This window comes from Tasmannia lanceolata, unplaced genomic scaffold, assembly GCF_043159265.1.
Source record: "Tasmannia lanceolata isolate RefF3 unplaced genomic scaffold, GAP_Taslan_0.1 ptg000012l, whole genome shotgun sequence".
NCBI classification, from domain to species: domain Eukaryota; kingdom Viridiplantae; phylum Streptophyta; class Magnoliopsida; order Canellales; family Winteraceae; genus Tasmannia; species Tasmannia lanceolata.
The window spans coordinates 29,713,677-29,731,877 of NW_027518689.1; the positions used below are offsets into that span (position 1 = coordinate 29,713,677).

An 18,201-nucleotide genomic window follows, 5' to 3' on the forward strand; every position below is an offset into this window, starting at 1 on the left:
TTTGATTCAAAATCCGATGAAGGTATCTTCTTAGGCTATTCAACCCATAGTAAAGCCTATAGAGTCTATAACAAAAGAACTCAAATTGTGGAAGAATCCGTGCATGTCAAATTTGACGAGTCATTTGAACCTCCTAATGTCATTAATGAAGATGATGATGGTGTCAATCTTCTAGAGCCTCTTAGTCAAGTAGAGTCCATTGTCCAACCCTTAGAAAATCTTAATTTAGAAGGTCAACCTATAGAAGAACTTGAAGTAGAAAGTCTTCCTAAACATAGTAGAATCATGTCTAGTCACCCCTCTACTCAAATCATAGGTGAAACCTCACAAGGAGTTAAGACAAGATCTCACTATAAGAATGTTTGTGCCAACATGGCCTTTATCTCCCAAATAGAACCCAAGTCCATAAAAGAAGCTGAAAAGGATGAATTTTGGATGATTGCTATGAATGAGGAACTAAACCAATTTGAGAGAAACCAAGTATGGAGGTTAGTTCCTAGGCCTAGTGATCACCCGGTTATTGGGACTAAATGGGTGTTTAGAAACAAACTCGATGAGCATGGAGATATTCAAAGGAATAAAGCTAGATTGGTAGCCCAAGGTTACAACCAAGAGGAAGGTATCGATTATGATGAGACCTTTGCTCCGGTTGCTAGATTGGAAGCCATAAGGATGCTACTTGCATTTGCATCCCATAAAAACTTTAAGTTGTATCAAATGGATGTGAAGAGTGCATTCCTAAATGGGTATATTATGGAGGAAGTTTATGTTGAACAACCTCCCGGTTTTGAGGATTTCAAATACCCTAATCACGTATATAGGTTGGACAAAGCCTTGTATGGTCTAAAGCAAGCTCCTAGAGCTTGGTATGAGAGGCTTAGCTCCTTCCTATTAGAGAGTGGCTTTCAAATGGGCACGGTTGACAAAACCTTGTTTATTAAAAGAAAAGGAAAAGATATGCTTATTGTTCAAGTCTATGTAGATGATACAATATTTGGTGCTACCAATGATAAGATGTGTGAAGAATTCGCACAATCCATGCAAAAAGAGTTTGAGATGAGTATGATGGGAGAGCTTACCTATTTCCTAGGACTTCAAATCAAACAATGTAAAAATGGAATTTTCATCAACCAAGAGAAGTATACTAAGGAACTCCTTAAGAAATTTGGCATGGATAGCTCTCAAATCAAGCCAACTCCTATGAGCACTTCCACCAAATTAGAAAAGGATGAAAGTGGGAAACCGGTTGATGAGAAAAAGTTTAGAGGAATGATAGGAAGTCTATTATATTTGACCGCTAGTCGGCCGGATATAATGTTTAGCGTGTGCATTTGTGCTAGGTTTCAATCGGGTCCTAAAGAGTCTCATTTGAGTGCCGTTAAGAGGATATTCAAATATCTCAAAGGAACTCCTTCTTTAGGATTATGGTATGAACGATCGAATGAATTCAATCTAGTAGGATTTTCGGATGCCGACTTTGCCGGTTGTAGAATTGATAGAAAAAGCACAAGTGGCACTTGTCAATTTCTAGGAAGGTCTCTAGTGTCCTGGTTTAGCAAAAAAAAAACTCGGTAGCCTTGTCTACAACCGAAGCAGAATACATTGCGGCCGGCGCTTGTTGTGCACAAATCCTATGGATGAAGAACACTCTCATGGACTATAATCTTGCATTTAGTAATGTTCCAATCCATTGTGATAATACAAGCGCCATCAACTTGACAAAAAATCCAATTCAACATTCTAGGACTAAGCACATAGAGGTAAGGCATCATTTCTTAAGAGATCATTCTCAAAAAGGGGATATTGAAATTAAGTACATCCACACCAATGAACAATTGGCGGATATCTTCACAAAACCCCTTAATGAGGATCGATTTTGTGACCTTAGGAGTGGACTCAACATTTGGAGTCTAGATCAAATGAAAGAGTTTGCACATGAAGCATGAATAGAAGACATAATTATCTTTGTATATATATATCTCATATTTTGATTGTGACTACATGGTTTTTGATGATCCAACCCTAACTCTAAAAATCACTCAATTGGTACCCATAGCCCACTTCATTTCAAGGGGGAGTCGGTACTATCACCCTAAATTAAGATACTTAAAACTTTGGCCTTGCGCCATCATCAAAACCCTCGGAAAGTCATCTATGTTCATGCATTGGATCATGATTGGTTAAGTTGCAACTCAAAATATCACATGTAACTCTGTTCTCCTCCCATTCAAAAAAAAAAAAAAAAAAAAAAAAAAAAAATTCTCGGAACTCCGAGATTTTGTCTCGGAACTCCGAGGAAATGAACAGAGGGCTCTGGAACGTTTCTCGGAACTCCGAGAAAATTTCTCGGAACTCCGAGATTTCTTCCAGGCTTCTCGGAACTCCGAGAATCGGACAGTAGAAAAATAAAAAAATTGCGTGTGTTCTCGGAACTCCGAGAAAATTTCTCGGAACTCCGAGAAAATTTCTCGGAACTCCGAGAATCGGACAGTAGCAAAACCAAAAAACGCGTGTGTTCTCGGAACTCCGAGCCTATTTCTCGGAGCTCCGAGAATCGGTCCAGGAGCGTTAAAACCCCTGGATCCGGTTCATTTTTTCATTTTCTCCTCTCCCCTTTCCCTCTTCCTTCCCTTTCTTCTCAAATCCTACCTCCATTTTCGTTCTTTTTCTTCCTTTTTCAACTTCCACAACCCCTTTTCCTCCTTCAAACCATTTCCTTTACCTCTCTTCTTCCTACCAACCCATTTTTCTTCTTCAAACCCTAAAATTTCTCCTTTTTTTCGTTTTTCTTCTTCTTCCTTTCTCCCATTCTTCTATTTTCTTCCATTCTAGGGCTATTTCCTTGTTTTTAAACCCTTATCCGTCTCTATTTCTCTATTTTTCTCTATTTCTCTCTATTTCTCTCTATTTCTCTTATTCTCCTTCATTTTAGGGCTATCTCTCTACTCACATTTCTTCTCACAATGCCTCCCAAAACCAAAAATCTCAACATTGGAGGCTCCTCCCAAGCTGCAGACCCTGAATACTTTCCTGAAGAAGTTCCCGAGGAAGAAGGGCCTTCTCGGAAGAAGGCAAAGGCAAAGGCTGTAGCGGCTGAGGTTGTGCCTAACTCATTTTTTACTGGGGATAAAGCCAAGAAACTCTGGGCCGACATCGGCACTAGGGGCATCCTCACCGGCAGGTACATTGATCCTCCTGTCCTTCAAAATTTCGACTTACAGGCCAAATTTGATGCCCTTCACTGGACATCCATCCTACACCTCAATGAACCAGTATACCCTCGATTGGTGCGTCTCTTCTACGCCAATCTCACAATTTCTCCTTCCTTCTTCAAAATTGAATCCAAAATCAAGAAAACAGTGATCAAACTCAACTATCACACCTTTGCCACTCTTCTTGGGATCAGCTTTGATGGCCTCACCCACTATTTCTGGCCGGAAGATGGGACCCATTCACTTGATGATATCGATCATGACACGGTCTATGGTAGGATTACGCGGAACTACCACTCTGGTATGCCCGTCCAATCCGCCGACCTCATTCCGGTAGCACGTATGCTTCACAACTTTATGTACCACATCTTCATCCCTCGTGGTGGGATGCGTGAAGCCCTCAGACCCTTAGAGGCCTATCTTATCTACAGCATTCTCGAGGGCCGCCAGCTTTGTCTGCCGTACATCATGTTTCGCTACATGTTTCAGACCCCTGGCCGCTACCGCTCTTCGTTGCCCTATGGCATGGTCCTCACCCGTGTCTTCCGTCACTTTGGCATCACCTTGGATGGTGAACTGACCATGACTCCGACTGCCCCGTTTGATGAGCAGACCTTTAACCGAATGGCTTTGAATCAAGTCGCGGTTGACGATGCTCCTGCCGCTGAAGGCGGCTACGAAGCCGCTGCTCAGGCTGCACCGGCCCCGCAGCCATCACAGGATACATCTTCATACTGCACTCGCCAGGATTTGGCTCAGATGCAGGAGGCTATTGAACGATCCATGGCCTCACAATTTGCGCAGCTATCTACCCATGTTGACTCTGAGATCTCTGCTCGCTTCCAGACCATGACTACCCATGTTGATGAGCAGTGGGCCGCTTATTATCGCTACCTCTCCGGTGACCAGTGGGGCCAGGCACCGGGCAGCTCTTCTCATCAGCCACCGCCTCCTCCGCCTCAGTAGATGGCTCGAGTTCTCTGATGCTCAGATCTCTATTTCTATTCGGTGTATCTATCTGTTTCTGTTGTGTATCGATAGTCTTTGGACTATACGCTGGTTGTATGGATCTTTTTTTTGGGATGTTTTAGGTTTATCTATATCTGTCACCATTATGCTGTGTCATGAATGCTATGTATGCTGACTGATTGTATGCACTTTTCTGTATGCCATTTCACATCCTCTATATATATCTCTATGTTTCATTCTTTTTGCTTGCATACCATGTATTATGCCTACTCTCTTTATCGCATTTCACGTTACTTGTTCATTTGCTCTCACCTACCCTCACTCCTTTTGTTCCACCTTTTTGGTGATGACAAAAGGGGGAGAATATTTGAGCTCCCAATGCATATATTAAGGGGGAGCAAAGCTCTATGCTTAAAATGTTGCAATCAAATTTTCATCCTTAAAGTAATGCCTTAAATGTTCAATTAAATCAAACTCTTAGGGGGAGCCCAAAGTGTTTTATTCATCCCTAAAGGGGGAGCTCCTACCCTAAAACAAATTATGTTTGTCATCATCAAAAAGGGGGAGATTGTTAGCCCAAGGGTTCAACAAGTACTCCTATTGAATTGTTTTGATGATTAACAAACTAAATTTGTTTTAAAGGTTTTATACACTAATGATTTCCATTGGCAAAGTTATAATGTTCACAGTGTACCATCCTCAAGAGTGCATGACAAGGTTGAACTCAAGGTTGAACACGAGGTTGAACTCAAGCACAAGAATGGCAAATCAACTCAAGCATCAATGGAGTTGAGTGAAGACATGTCAAAGCCTCTACAAGGTGCCAACAAGATTGAAGACCAAGTAAATTTAGAATGTAAACGGTCCTCAATGTTTAGTCTAGGTCTATGGCACAAAGGAGAGTTAAAATCAACCTAGATAGAATTTAATGGGTTTGTGAATGTTCATAGTGGTGTCTCAACATTGTTGGACCCTCATGACACTCCATTTATCTTGAAAAATCAAAGTTCCAAAAGCCCAAACAAAATCAGCAAAACATAAGGAAAATCTGCTGGCCGTAGGCTTCTCGGAACTCCGAGAATATTCTCGGAGCTCCGAGCTCGGAACTCCGAGAAAATTCTCGGAACTCCGAGAATTGTTCCAGGTTCAAAAAATTAGCCGCTCGGAGCTCCGAGCCCGGAGTCCGAGACGACCGTTGGGGTGCGAATATTTTGTCTTTTTTTGTCCCCTCTATTTATATGAACTTAGGGACTCTTGGGTTTTCTACCTAAGGACATTACAAAGATTTCAAGAGCACAAAAAGTCATTTGTTCTCCTTCTCTTGAAGATCTTCACTCTCCATCTCTCTCTTGTGCCATTTACCTTAGATTATTCTTGAGAGACCTTAGGACCTTCACTTGTTCAATCTTGTTCTTGTGAGAGTGAGTGAGCTTTACCTTAAATTAGCCTATCTAGAGGCAAGCAAGCTTTTTCATTTCATCTTCTTTGTATTTGGCACAAAGGGCGCCGTAGAAGACCCTTGGAGCGTAGAGCTCGATTTGTACAAGGCGGAAGGAACGCCGTATTTAAGTTCCTTGGAGAAGATAGTGGAATCCTCAAGGAGAGTAACTTGAGAAGAGTGGAGTAGGTCTTGAGATAAGACCGAACCACTATAAAAATCTTGGTGTCAAAGCTTCTTTGCCTCTTCACCTCTTCTTGTGTGGTAAGTTTTCACTATTGCTTTGAATACTATTTTTGATTTCCTATTCAATCTAAAACTAGTGCAATCTAAGTTTTCAAAATTCTTAAAATTTGAAAAGAAACCCAATTCACCCCCTCTTGGGTTGCTAAGTGGAATTTCAAATCATGACCACATCTAACATGCCTAATTAGTGATCACTATAGCTCAACCCCTTAATTAATGAAGTGTCATCTAAGGCACAAGGGTCACCTACATACCAACTGTCTACTTGATACCAGGATCAATCTTGTACATATAGTTAATGGTCTCTAGCATGTTCTTGTGACATACAATGTGGTGTACTTCTGGAAAGCTTCAATCAATTCTAAAGTAGGTGTATTGTTGCATAATTACACCACGAAGACAAGTGTTCATCGACTTGGGTGATTTATCTAATATCAGACATCTTATCCTCATCATAGACAGGCTAAAGGTATCATCATTATCTTCTGATGACTCAAGACAGGTTTATGCCTAATATGGGCACACCATACTCAGATACTATCGTTTTTCTTCAATGTTTTCATAATAATGGCGTTTGCTTTTTTTAATCATTAAATATTTTGACACAAGAACTGAGTAAAAAGTGGATATGCCAGATTTTGTACACTATACATCTCTACCTGTGGAATTTGCTTCCTTTAATTCTCCTGCTCTAGAGCCCTTTTTTCCCTTACAAACCATTTCCAATGGGATGCAACTACCACATGTACCCATTTCCATTTGCCACGCCTGTCCAATTTGTAATCTTTTGAATATCCAAACATTTATGATCCTATAGAAAGTAGAATCATCCATAGTCCATGTTCTTGTCAAGCAGAATCCTGTTGATCTTTGTGGAACTACAAATTACTCCAAAAGCTTAAGCTGTTGGAGATGGCGTTATTTAATCTTTTATACTTTAAAGCTCCCCCTCACGTGTGGCCCGTCCTTTTAGGGTTGGCCTACATGTGGCACATGTGGCCCCTCTTTTGGGTTGGCCATTCCAATTGGATTTTTAATATCAAGGAGGTTTTGAACCAAGGACCTTTGCTCTCATACCATCTGGAACTACCAATTACTCCAAAAGCTTAAGCTGTTGGAGATGGCGTTATATAATCTTTTATACTTTAACAATCTTTATGCTCTTCTATGGCAGTTGATATGCACTTCTCTTTTCTGAAACATTATAGACTACTTTCTTCAGCTACATGTGACCAACATGGTTATTTACATTGTCAGCTAAAAGGTCATAATTTTTCTACTAGCAAATGCTAGAAACCTTCACACAAAGGTTTCTAGGTTAAATCTTTGTGCACCCCTTGAGGTGCATGGAACAACCTGTTCCAGTGCACTAGAACCCCCTGAACTGCTACAGATCCCATTGTTCACTTAAATGGATGAGCAAAGATCAGCCTTTGATCTTCACACAAAGGTTCTTGCCCATGCTTCATATTGATTGGAGATAATATTAATGCTGATGGCAGGGAGGAAATAATTAACATCCCGAATTGACATTCACAATTATCTATGGTTAATCTGTGGCTTTTAAAGTGAGCCGGCAGGAGCTGAATTGGTATTAATCTAACTTTTATGTCATTTGATGAAATATTGAAGTAGAAGTTATATTTTAATGTTGCATTGTTAACTATTTTTAATATCTAAATTTAACTATTCTATAGGACAGTATACTTATTTTGGAAAGTGTAAATTTGTTAGTTCATATCATCATCTGATATTTTGCAGACTAGCTATGCCATAGCAAGTGCACTTAATGTTGTACAGACATCTCATTCCTATGGGGACTTAATGCTTCTCACAAGAGCTTCAGAAATGAAACAAGTGAGAACTTCTAGCTTAAAATTTAGATTGGCATTTTCAACTTATATTGCATTTAACCATTCCAAAAAAAAGAAAAAAAGAACTTATATTACTTTTAAAATTAGATGCTTATTGTCAATTGTTTCTTATACTTATTCTATTAGAATGCAGTGAGTTTTACTTGTGGCTGCCATCCAGTTATCCACCAGAATTTCAGTTTGGACCAAGTGGCCCCTAGAATGATATAATTACCCTTAAAGACGTTGCAGTGTAAAGATTCTGCCTACCAAAACAATCCCACTCTCCTAACTGAATTAGCCTGGCCTGCAGTTGACCTCTGAAGAGAGCATTAAAATGCTTGTCAATACCTCGTGTTTACCAGTTTTCTTCTAAATCTGTTATTGTCAAGTTAATGCCATTATTCTGCACAATTTTGTTAGGGAAATGTTATCAGCACTACTGTATTTTGATGAGGGCACTTCTCACTTTATTAGAAGTACGGTATGGCCGACACCATATGATGATCCTAACCGTCCATTAGATGGGCCACAGCCTAAATAGGTTGTGTCCCAAAAATCATTTCCATAGGTTCATCCTAACCCTCAGATCTGAATGTTAGAAGTTTGATCCTAACCCTCTATAGATCGGAGGGTTAGGATCAACCTATGGAAATAATTTTTGGTGCACAACTATTTAGGCTGTGGCCCATCTAATGGATGGTTTGGATCATCCTATGGTGCGGACCATACCATTCTTTTAATAGAGTGAGGAGTGCCCTCATCAAAATACAGTAGTGCTGATAACATTTCCCTTTTGTTATCTTTAAAGTTTGATGTACTTTGCCCTCCTTTTATTCATATGTTATTTACAGGATCTTGCAACCTAGACATTTTTAATAATTCAGTTCCAAAATTGTTCTGTTAATGATAATATTCATAATTAATTTCTTTTTGCTTTACAAAATAATATATTTTGCTGTCTTTAATGTTAATGGTGATAATATTCGTGCTTTATTTCTTGTTTATATAGTTAGATACAGAGTTTCGTTCATGAAAATTGACTTGTCTTTGTTTATTATCTTCATATGCTATTCTTATTATGTTTTGCAGGACAGGGCCTCAGATTATTTGGTTGAAATGGCTTGGGCAGAAAGTGTGAGTCTTCAAGTGTATACCTTTGAATCTTTCTGTTTTATTTTGTTAACATCTGAATTGAGACAGGAAGACAGATTAATGTGTGGTAGAAATGTTCTTTACACACACACACACACACACACACACACACACACACACACATATATATATATATATATATATATATATATATATATATATATATAGTAGGTACTCCCTGGAGTAGATAACTTATCTACTCCCTAGCTTAAAATAACAGTTGAGGCCACATTGTTTGGGTGATCTAAAGCATTTATTTGATGGGCCCTCACATCAACAGGGTGTGCCAAAAAAATCAGCCCGATAGGATCATCCTAACCCTATGAACTGTGGAGGCAAAAATGGACGTGTATAAACCTGCACAAATCTGTCCATTTTTTGCCTCCACAGTTCATAGGGTTAGGATGATCCTATCGGGCTGATTTTTTGGGTACACCCTATCTATGTGAGGGCCCATCAAATGAATGCTTTGGATCACTCAAACAATGTGGCCCCAACTGTTATTTTAAGCTAGGGAGTAGATAAGTTATCTACTCCAGGGAGTACCTACTCTTCTCTCTCTCTCTCTCTCTCTATATATATATATATATATATATATATATATATATATATATATATATATATAGGCTTTGCTAGGGTCCATCGCAAAAGGCATTTTGTGGCTGGTCTGTCGCATGTCAGACCAGCCACCTCATGAATGGAGACAACAGCTAGCAACAGACATGCAACAGACCAGCCACGAAAGGCCTTTTGCGATGGCCGCTAGCAATTCCCACATATATATATGTGTGTGTGTATGTGCGTGCGCGCGTGCGCACACACAAAGAAGTGTTGGATTGTTTTCATAGATACCTTTATCGTGAAATATAATCAATTAACATTATGGTTTTACTCTTCGACATTATGTAAAATATGAAATAGAAGAGTAAAACCATAAAATTTCTAAATTCCTCTTCAAGTTTGGGTGTTTATACAATGCATGTGCATATTTTTTCCAAAGAAAAAAAATATGACGGGTAGAACTACAAGTGGGGCTCACATGTTCAATGATCCAAACCATTTATCCTATGTTGCATCAGAACGGATACGAGTGTCGAAATCCGACACGGGCATCGGGTGTTGGATTCGGTAAACTTTGAAAAGAATGATTTGTGGATTCGCCAAAATATATTATTTGTTATAATATGATTATAACAAATAATATATTGAAAATTTAATAGGTTAAGTAGATACAATATTTTATTTTCATTTAAGAAACTTATTATTAGGATGGGTAAAACTCAAAATATGCGATAATTATGAAGTGGTGATGGTAGTATTCAGAAAGAAACAAATAAAAGAGATCTAGAAGTGTCTTAAAGAATCCTAAATTATTGAAATCCGAGACATGTCCGACATATTTAGAAGAATCCATGTAGCATGGCATTTATCTATTATGCCTTGCTATATGTGGGCCATGCATCAAGATCCACTCCCATTCAACGATTCTAGCCCCATTAAATTGCCAGTAAGAAAACGAAGAAGTAAAGCTTTGTATTCGCTGACAAAAATTTGAGAGTTGTATTCATCCAATGGGAGTGGATTTTGATGCATGGCCCATCCATAGCAACCATAGCAAGGCATAACAAGTAAATGGTTTGGATCATTGAACAAGTGTGCTTCAATTGTACGTTTGCTTGCTCATATTTTTCCTTGAAAAAATGTGCATCTTTCATATAAAAAACCCCCAAGTTGAGATGTGTTTTGCCTTGAAAGTTCTTCAGTAAGAATGCGTGCAACCTGTTCTATTGATTGACTATACAAAGACTTTATCTAACCTGCTTCAACTCAAAGTTTTGATTAGTCTCAATTTGACTTTATCTTCCATATATGCTACTTTGAAGCAGTGTTGCATGGATTCAGATTCACGTGTTGGGATCCGACACGGATTCAAGGTGTCGGATTCGGCAAACCCCCAAAAGTAGGACTCGGATTCGGTAATTTTTAAATAAAATAAAATTTTCATAATTATATATATATATATATATATATATATATATATAGTGTCTCTAGTCTCTCCCCTAGATAAGCTTATCTACTCCTCCCTTTAAAAAAACACAGTGTGCCCACGCTGTTTGGATGATCCAAAGCATTCATTTGATAGGTCCTAACATAGATAGGGTGTACCCAAAAAATCAGCACCAAAGGGTCATCCTAGAACTTCATTTTGTTGGGCAGACCGTGTCCAAAATGGACGCATATAAACGTGGACGTTTATATGTGTCCATTCTGGGTACCACAAGGCACCACAAAATGAAGTTCTAGGATGACCCTTTGGTGCTGATTTTTTGGGCACACCCTATCTATGTTAGGACCTATCAAATGAATGCTTTGGATCATCCAAACAGCGTGGGCCCACTGTGTTTTTTTAAAGGGAGGAGTAGATAAGCTTATCTAGGGGAGAGACTAGAGACACTTTCCTCTATATATATATATATATATATATATATATATATCTAATACTATATAGTAGAAGAGAAAATAAGAGAATTTTTTGTAGAATTACACATAACTTTTTTTGACTTTTTTTAACAAAGGCACCCATTCAACACACATATTTTCAATCCTACCCCCTCCTTTATGCTTTTTAACAAAGGCACCCATTGAAGCCACATAATTTCAATCCTACCCCCCTCCTTTATGCTTTTTTAATAAAATATCTATAGGGTGATCTTAACCATCCGATTTAAGGGGAACAACATATTATGGAAACCTCTATAGATTGGAGGGCTAGGATCAGCCTATGGAAATGATTTTTGGGGCACAACCTATTTATGCTGTGTTCCATCACATGGATGTTTTGGATCAATCTATGATGTAGTCCGTACAGATCTTTGTTGGCCCGTGCATCGCACGAAGTTTTTTACTAGTATATATATATATATATATATATATACATTCATGAAAAATTTGAGGGTGGAGGGTTGAGGCGAGTTTTGTATTAAGAGAGTTGAAGGAGGAAGGGGGATGATGTTTGAGGGTCGAGGCGCTAGGGTTTTTATTAAAAGAGTACGGGTTTTGCTTTCATATAAAAAAAAGTTAAGAAGAAAATATGTTTAAAGGGAAAATATATAAGATTCACATTTCAATAGAGACCGGTGAATCTGATTCGCCTGAAAAAAAGGGGATTCGTGCGAGACACGGCTACAACAAGAATCCGGGTGTGTCCCACGTGAATCCATGTCCGATTCGGATGCGGAGACGTGTTGACGCAGATTCGGCATAGGGGGGCAAAGAATCCATGCAACATAGCTTTGAGGTGATTCAAATTGAGCTTTGGTTATTAACACAGGTAACGTCTAAAGAAGGTTGCTTAAGATCTTTCGAAATTTGCTTAGCGAAGAAATTCTGTTGATGAGGCAAACTCTGCCTCTCCTTTACTCTTGCAAAATGATGTTCTCATAATTTCTTATAGCATGTTATATTCGATGATGCCTAGTCATTTTGTCTCAATCTTGAGAACTAGTAGACTCATTCGAAAAGGAAGAAGACTTAGAACTTGGTGGATCAAAATTCATTCTAAAACTAAATGCTAGCTAGAAGTCAGAATCCATCTTACATAATATAAAAACTTTTCTTTACTGGCCTGTAAAACGAATCACGAACGATCTTGGACTACCCACTGCTACCAAACAAGTTTTGCTTTTCTAGCCCATTGGTAGAGCTTTCCAATAATAGAGTGGTCTTTACACGGGGACATAGGTCTTCCAATTACACATCCAACTGTGAGCCATCTGAGGTGAAGACATATATTAGGCACACATACCAAAACTTTTGCAATTTTCTTCAGAGCATTTTCATATTCCCATCCACTTACGAAAGATGGATGTATTCTATGAAAGTTCTCTTACTGAACCTCTGTTAAGCCTTGTGTTTGGGCCCAGAGATATGATTTCAATGTAACTCGAACAAGTCATTCAGTTGGTCCGACCATAAAATTAACCATATGGTTTGCATTTATCGTGTGCAGTTTGTCTACATTTAAGTTTTTAAATCATGTGCTACTGTTTTTTTTTTTTTAGAATTTCTTGATGGGCTATTCGCAAAGGCGTAGCATAACATTCAGATAATGATATGTTCTTAGATTCTTTATTGGATTAAAAGGGAACAATGTGAGGTTTGATTTCTTCTATTGCATTCTACAGGTATTCAACATAAGCTCACAGGAAGCTGTGGAATTTCTTGATACGTTTTTAGCTATGAATCCAGATTCCAAGTAAGCATTTGTCAAAATGATATCTTAGCATTTAATGGACATCTTCCCTCTTAATACTAAAATAACAGATTTAGTAGTGGAAATGCTGAATGTAATTTCTCGCTTTTGATCTCTCATTCTTTTTGTGCTTTAATATTTGTTTAAATATTTAATTGATATACTAAATTATTTTTTCCTTGGGCTCTTGGACAATGATGTGGCATGTATTGTCGGGGGGGGGGGGGGGGGGGGGGGTGTCCATGTTAACATGGTTTTAAATTTCCACCGAAACCGACACGAAACGACCGAAATGCGTCAACAAAAATCGTAAGTGTAATAGAGTTATACTATATCAATATGTATTATATAATTATATTTATATGAATTGCTTGTGGAATGTGGTGCATGTATCATGTATAAATATTTATATGAATTCCATGTGAAATACGGTCTGCTCATCATGACAGAGGGAGGGATGATGGATTTGAATTGCCTCGTAACTCTGTGGTATTGACATCGATTTGGGATCCTTGGTAGGATGATTGTTATACTATCTTTACACTATATTTGGTTACATTGTATGTCTTTTCTTTAACTTTAGAATTCACTTTATTGTTCTAGACATGAGCAATAGTGCATATCACTAGATGTTGAACGTTAAACTATTATAGATGATTCTTTTGCTTATGTGATGATTTCTATGTGTGTATTTGGGCTTATTCTATCATTTCTCGAAGTTGTATCTTAAAATTCTATTATTTGCATATATTTCCATGATTTTACAATATTTCCATCGAAATTTCTACTGAAACCGAAATGTTTCCGTTTCCATGATGAACGAAACCAAAGCACCTAAGGGCATGTTGAAATCAACTTTCATGTTAAGAGATTTAAAGTAAATCATACTTTAGAAAAAGGATACACAATGGAATTTGTTGAGGAGAAGAAAGAGGAGAAGAGAGTAGAGGAAAAGAGTGAGTTAGGGTATGCTCCCTCTCACTTATGTATTTATATAAAAGAGAGAACATAACAATGACCACTATGCCCTTAGGCATCTACATTACACACACATACATCTAACACTCCCCCTCAAGCTGGAATGTATATATCAAACATTCCTAGCTTGTTACAAATGTCGCTCAACTTCGCTTTGCTTAATGGCTTGGTCAACATAACCGCTAGTTGATCCATAGATCTAGTAAACACAATGCATATCTCTTCCTTCTGAATTCTACGGCAGATGATGTGGCAATCTACCTCAATGTGTTTAGCCCTCTCATGGAAGACCGGATTTGTGGCAATATGGATCGCAGGCTTATTGTCACAATATAACTGAGAAGGAGAGGAAGGAGGAAAGCCGATCTCTGATAAAAGGGAGAGTAACCAAATGAGTTCTCCACTTGTGTGTGCCATGGCTCTATATTCGGCTTCTGCATTGGATTTAGCTGTAACATCTTGTTTCTTACTTCACCATGACACCAGGTTACCTCCTACGAAGGTGCAATATCATGTGGTAGTTCTCCTATTAGCTGGAGATCCTGCCCAATCGGCATCTGTGAACCCTTCTATTTTCTAGTGACCATACTTCTTAAACAACAAGCCTCTTCCTGGAGCCCCTTTTAAGTACCTAACAATTTGAAGCATTGCTGCCCAATGTGAAGTACGAGGTGATCTCATATATTGGCTGACAACTCCAATAGCAAATGATATGTTCGGACGAGTAACTGTGAGATATATGAGCTTACCTACTAACCTCCTATACCTGCCAAGGTCATCTAATAGGTCTCCTTCTGGATCCATGGGAACATGAGCAGGTTTCACTCCGAGATAACCTGTCTCCTCAAGCAAATCTAATGTATTTCCTCAGAGAGAGAGAGAGAGAGAGAGAGAGAGAGAGAGAGAGATACCTTTGGTGGAGTAGGCTACCTCAATGCCAAGAAAGTACCTAAGATGGCCAGATCTTTGGTGGAAAACTCTTTCTGCAAGGTCTTCAGCTTTTGTACCCCCACTGAATCACTCCCAGTAATGATAATGTCATCAACATACGCTATCAATAGAACACAACCAGCCGCAGAGTGATGACTGAAGACAGAGTGATCAAGTGGACATTGCTTCATGCCAAGACGCATGACAACATCACTAAATCTCTCAAACCATGCTCTAGGAGACTGCTTTAGGTCGTAGATAGATATCTTCAAGTGACACACTGAGGATAATATCTCCCCCTGTGCAACATACCCAGGCGGTTGCTCCATATAAACCTCCTCAGTAAGCTCACCATGAAGAAAGGCATTCTTGACATCTAACTGGTGCAGGGGCTACCCTCGATTGATTGCGAGGGAGATGAGAACCTGAACAGAAGGGATCTTCGCTATTTGAGAGAACGTCTCTCTGTAATTAACACCAAAGGTACAGATACGGATCGGAACGGAGACTGTTTTGATTAGACTATTTCGAACACGGCCCCTAAGTACGCAAGCACGCGAGCGCGCAGGGAGAGGTTTTGATTCCTTATTCGAACGGGCATGACCGACCATATCGGTTGAGTCGTTGCGTTCGGCCCCTCGCCCTCACCCCGCTTGCCTCACTTCATTGCTTTGGACCCACGCACGAACGCAGCTGCTGGGTCGCCCCTTCTCTCCTAAACTTCCCCCGGTCTTCGGCCCGAGCTGTATGGGGCAGAAACTCGTTCCATGTACGGTTCGGAGGCTGAGCCCCACCCCAGCAGTAATGGTGCGGCTTAGGTCAACTAACACGAAGAAGATACAGTTCACTCAACGATTGCCTTTGGGCCTCGAACTTCATATGGGGAAGGAGCGTTGTTGTTTGCGAGGTCTCGATCATTTACATGGACCCACTTCTCATTCCATTTGTGGGAATTTGATGATCTATAAACCGTCCCTAATGAACGATCGTGAGTATAACCTTTGGCAACCAAGCGTGCCTTAAGGCACTCAACAGTCCCGTCAGGTAAGTGTTTGATTGCATAAACCCAACGTCAGCCTACGGGCCGAGCACCAGCAGGAAGAGGGACCAAGTCCCATGTCTGATTAGCCAGAAGGACCTCCATCTCAAGATCCATAGCCTCACGCCAACCTGGATGATCAAGAGCTGCTGACACTGACTGCGGTAAAGAGACAGAAGATAAAGAAGACACAAAACTACGGAACATAGGAGTGAGGGAATCATATGAAACAACAGAGGAAATAGGATGAGCAGTGCTATGAGAGGGAGTGCGGGAAGCAATGGGAGAATCTGTAATAACACCGAGAGGGAGGAGTAGGTACCTAAGAAGTGGTGGTCGTGATCTGTGGCTGAGATGGTGACGGCGCAGGCAGAGGGTGATGGGTTGCAGATTTCAGCTGTCGCTGATATGTCTTCGTAGGATCCGGAGGAGGAGCCTCAGGTACCTATAATGAAGAAGATGGCTCGCAAACAGGAAGAATCTCAGGTACCTGTAAAGGAGTAGGCGGAGAGGGATACTACAGGATCTGGAAGAACTGGAACATGAAGTGGGATGTCTGAATCAAGAACTGCAGGACTGCACTCATGAGGAGTGATAAAGGAAGACTCGGACTCAAAAAAGGTGACATCGACAGAGACAAAGGACCTACGCAAGCGAGAATTGTAACACCGATAACCTTTATGGGTAATAGAATAGCCGAGAAAGATACATCGTTCAGCCTGAGGGCCCAATTTATGTAGGCCAGGACCAAGGTTGTGGACAGAGCACACACAACCAAAGACCCGAGGGGTGAAAGGAAAAGGGTCATGCTGGGGATGTAACACAACGAATGGGGATGTTTCACCAAGGATTGAGGAAGGGAGACGATTGGAGAGGAAGCATGCAGTGAGGATGACATCACCCCAATAGATCTTAGGGACCCACATTTGAATGAGAGAATGAGAAGAGTGCGGGACCCATTGAGTAAAGATCTCAACTTCCGCTCATTTTGTTGGGAGGTGTGATCCCAGGAAGATTGGTGGAAGATGCCTCGAGTAGAGAAAATCATGAAAGCCATTAGATGTGGAAAAGTCCTCTCGAGCGTTATCAGTGCGCAAACATTTGATGGTGCAAGCAAATTGATTTGTAACTTCGGCATGAAAGGTGCAAAAAAGCAGTGAAAACCTCAGAGCGATCTTTAAGTAAACAAAGCCAAGTCATGCGAGAAAAATCTTCAATGAAGACAATAAAATATCTATATCCAAAAAGAGAGGTAGCCCGCGTGGGACCCCACACATCCGAGTGCACTAAATCAAAAGGGTGTGAGACCCGACGAACAAGCCTAGGAGGCCACACGATGGTGTTTTCCAAGTTCACAAGCCTCACACTGAAAAGACTGGAGAGGGGTAGAAACAATGGATGTCTGCCGTAGACGCTCTAGACAACGATGACCAAGGCGGTAGTGCCACTGATAGGCGTTGATGGAGCTGTGCAAAACGGCACTGGAAGGGCTATAGTCCAGATGATAAAGCCTATCCACCTCACGGTCCAAGCCAATCGTCCTCCTACTCGAGAGATCCTGAAACAAATAATAAGACGGATAAAATGAGACAGCAGTGAAGATGTTTAGTAAGCTGACTAACAGAAAGTAAGCTAAATGGGTACTTGGGAACACATAGGACAGAGATTAAGATAAGGCCAAGGCGGGGAGAGATGCTCCCAATACCATAGATGGGAGTAGTACTCCCATCAGCAAGAGTAATAGACTGAGAGTAAAGGGGGCGAAATGAACTAAGGGATGAAGAGGTACCTGTCATATGGTTCGACGTTTCAGAATCAATGATCTAGGATCTGGAGCTAGTGAGTAGAGAAGCAGGAGAGCTACCTGGCTGGGCAAAATCGGCACTCAGGGGTGGCTGACTGGCTGGTCAACATGAGGCGTTGGAACTCATCATAGTCAGTGCAAGAGAGAAAGAAACCATCAGCAAGGGCGGCTGAGTTGTGCTGGGAAGAAGAAGCCGAGGGATCTGAAGTGTCAAGAGCAGAAAGATGCGCTAATCAACCAAAACGAGGCTCAAGAGGCGGACGTAGCTCGAGATGAAGAGCATAGGAGTTGCCAAGATGATGCACAGACAAAGAGAACAATAGGG

At 40.3% G+C, this 18,201-nt stretch overlaps 1 protein-coding gene across 2 annotated transcripts in view; it reads left to right on the top strand.

The window, feature by feature from the left end:
- LOC143887818 (lysophospholipid acyltransferase LPEAT2-like) overlaps positions 1–18,201 on the top strand; it is a 52,766-nt gene that overhangs the window by 18,222 nt on the left and 16,343 nt on the right. The window contains exons 7-10 of one of the 2 annotated variants that reach the window (XM_077392011.1): positions 7,627–7,722; positions 8,811–8,855; positions 13,058–13,128; positions 13,575–13,640. In XM_077392011.1, coding sequence (XP_077248126.1) covers positions 7,627–7,722; positions 8,811–8,855; positions 13,058–13,128; positions 13,575–13,640 — 278 coding nt within the window. The remainder of the gene's footprint in view (positions 1–7,626; positions 7,723–8,810; positions 8,856–13,057; positions 13,129–13,574; positions 13,641–18,201) is intronic. The other variant, XM_077392013.1, reaches the window with a different exon arrangement.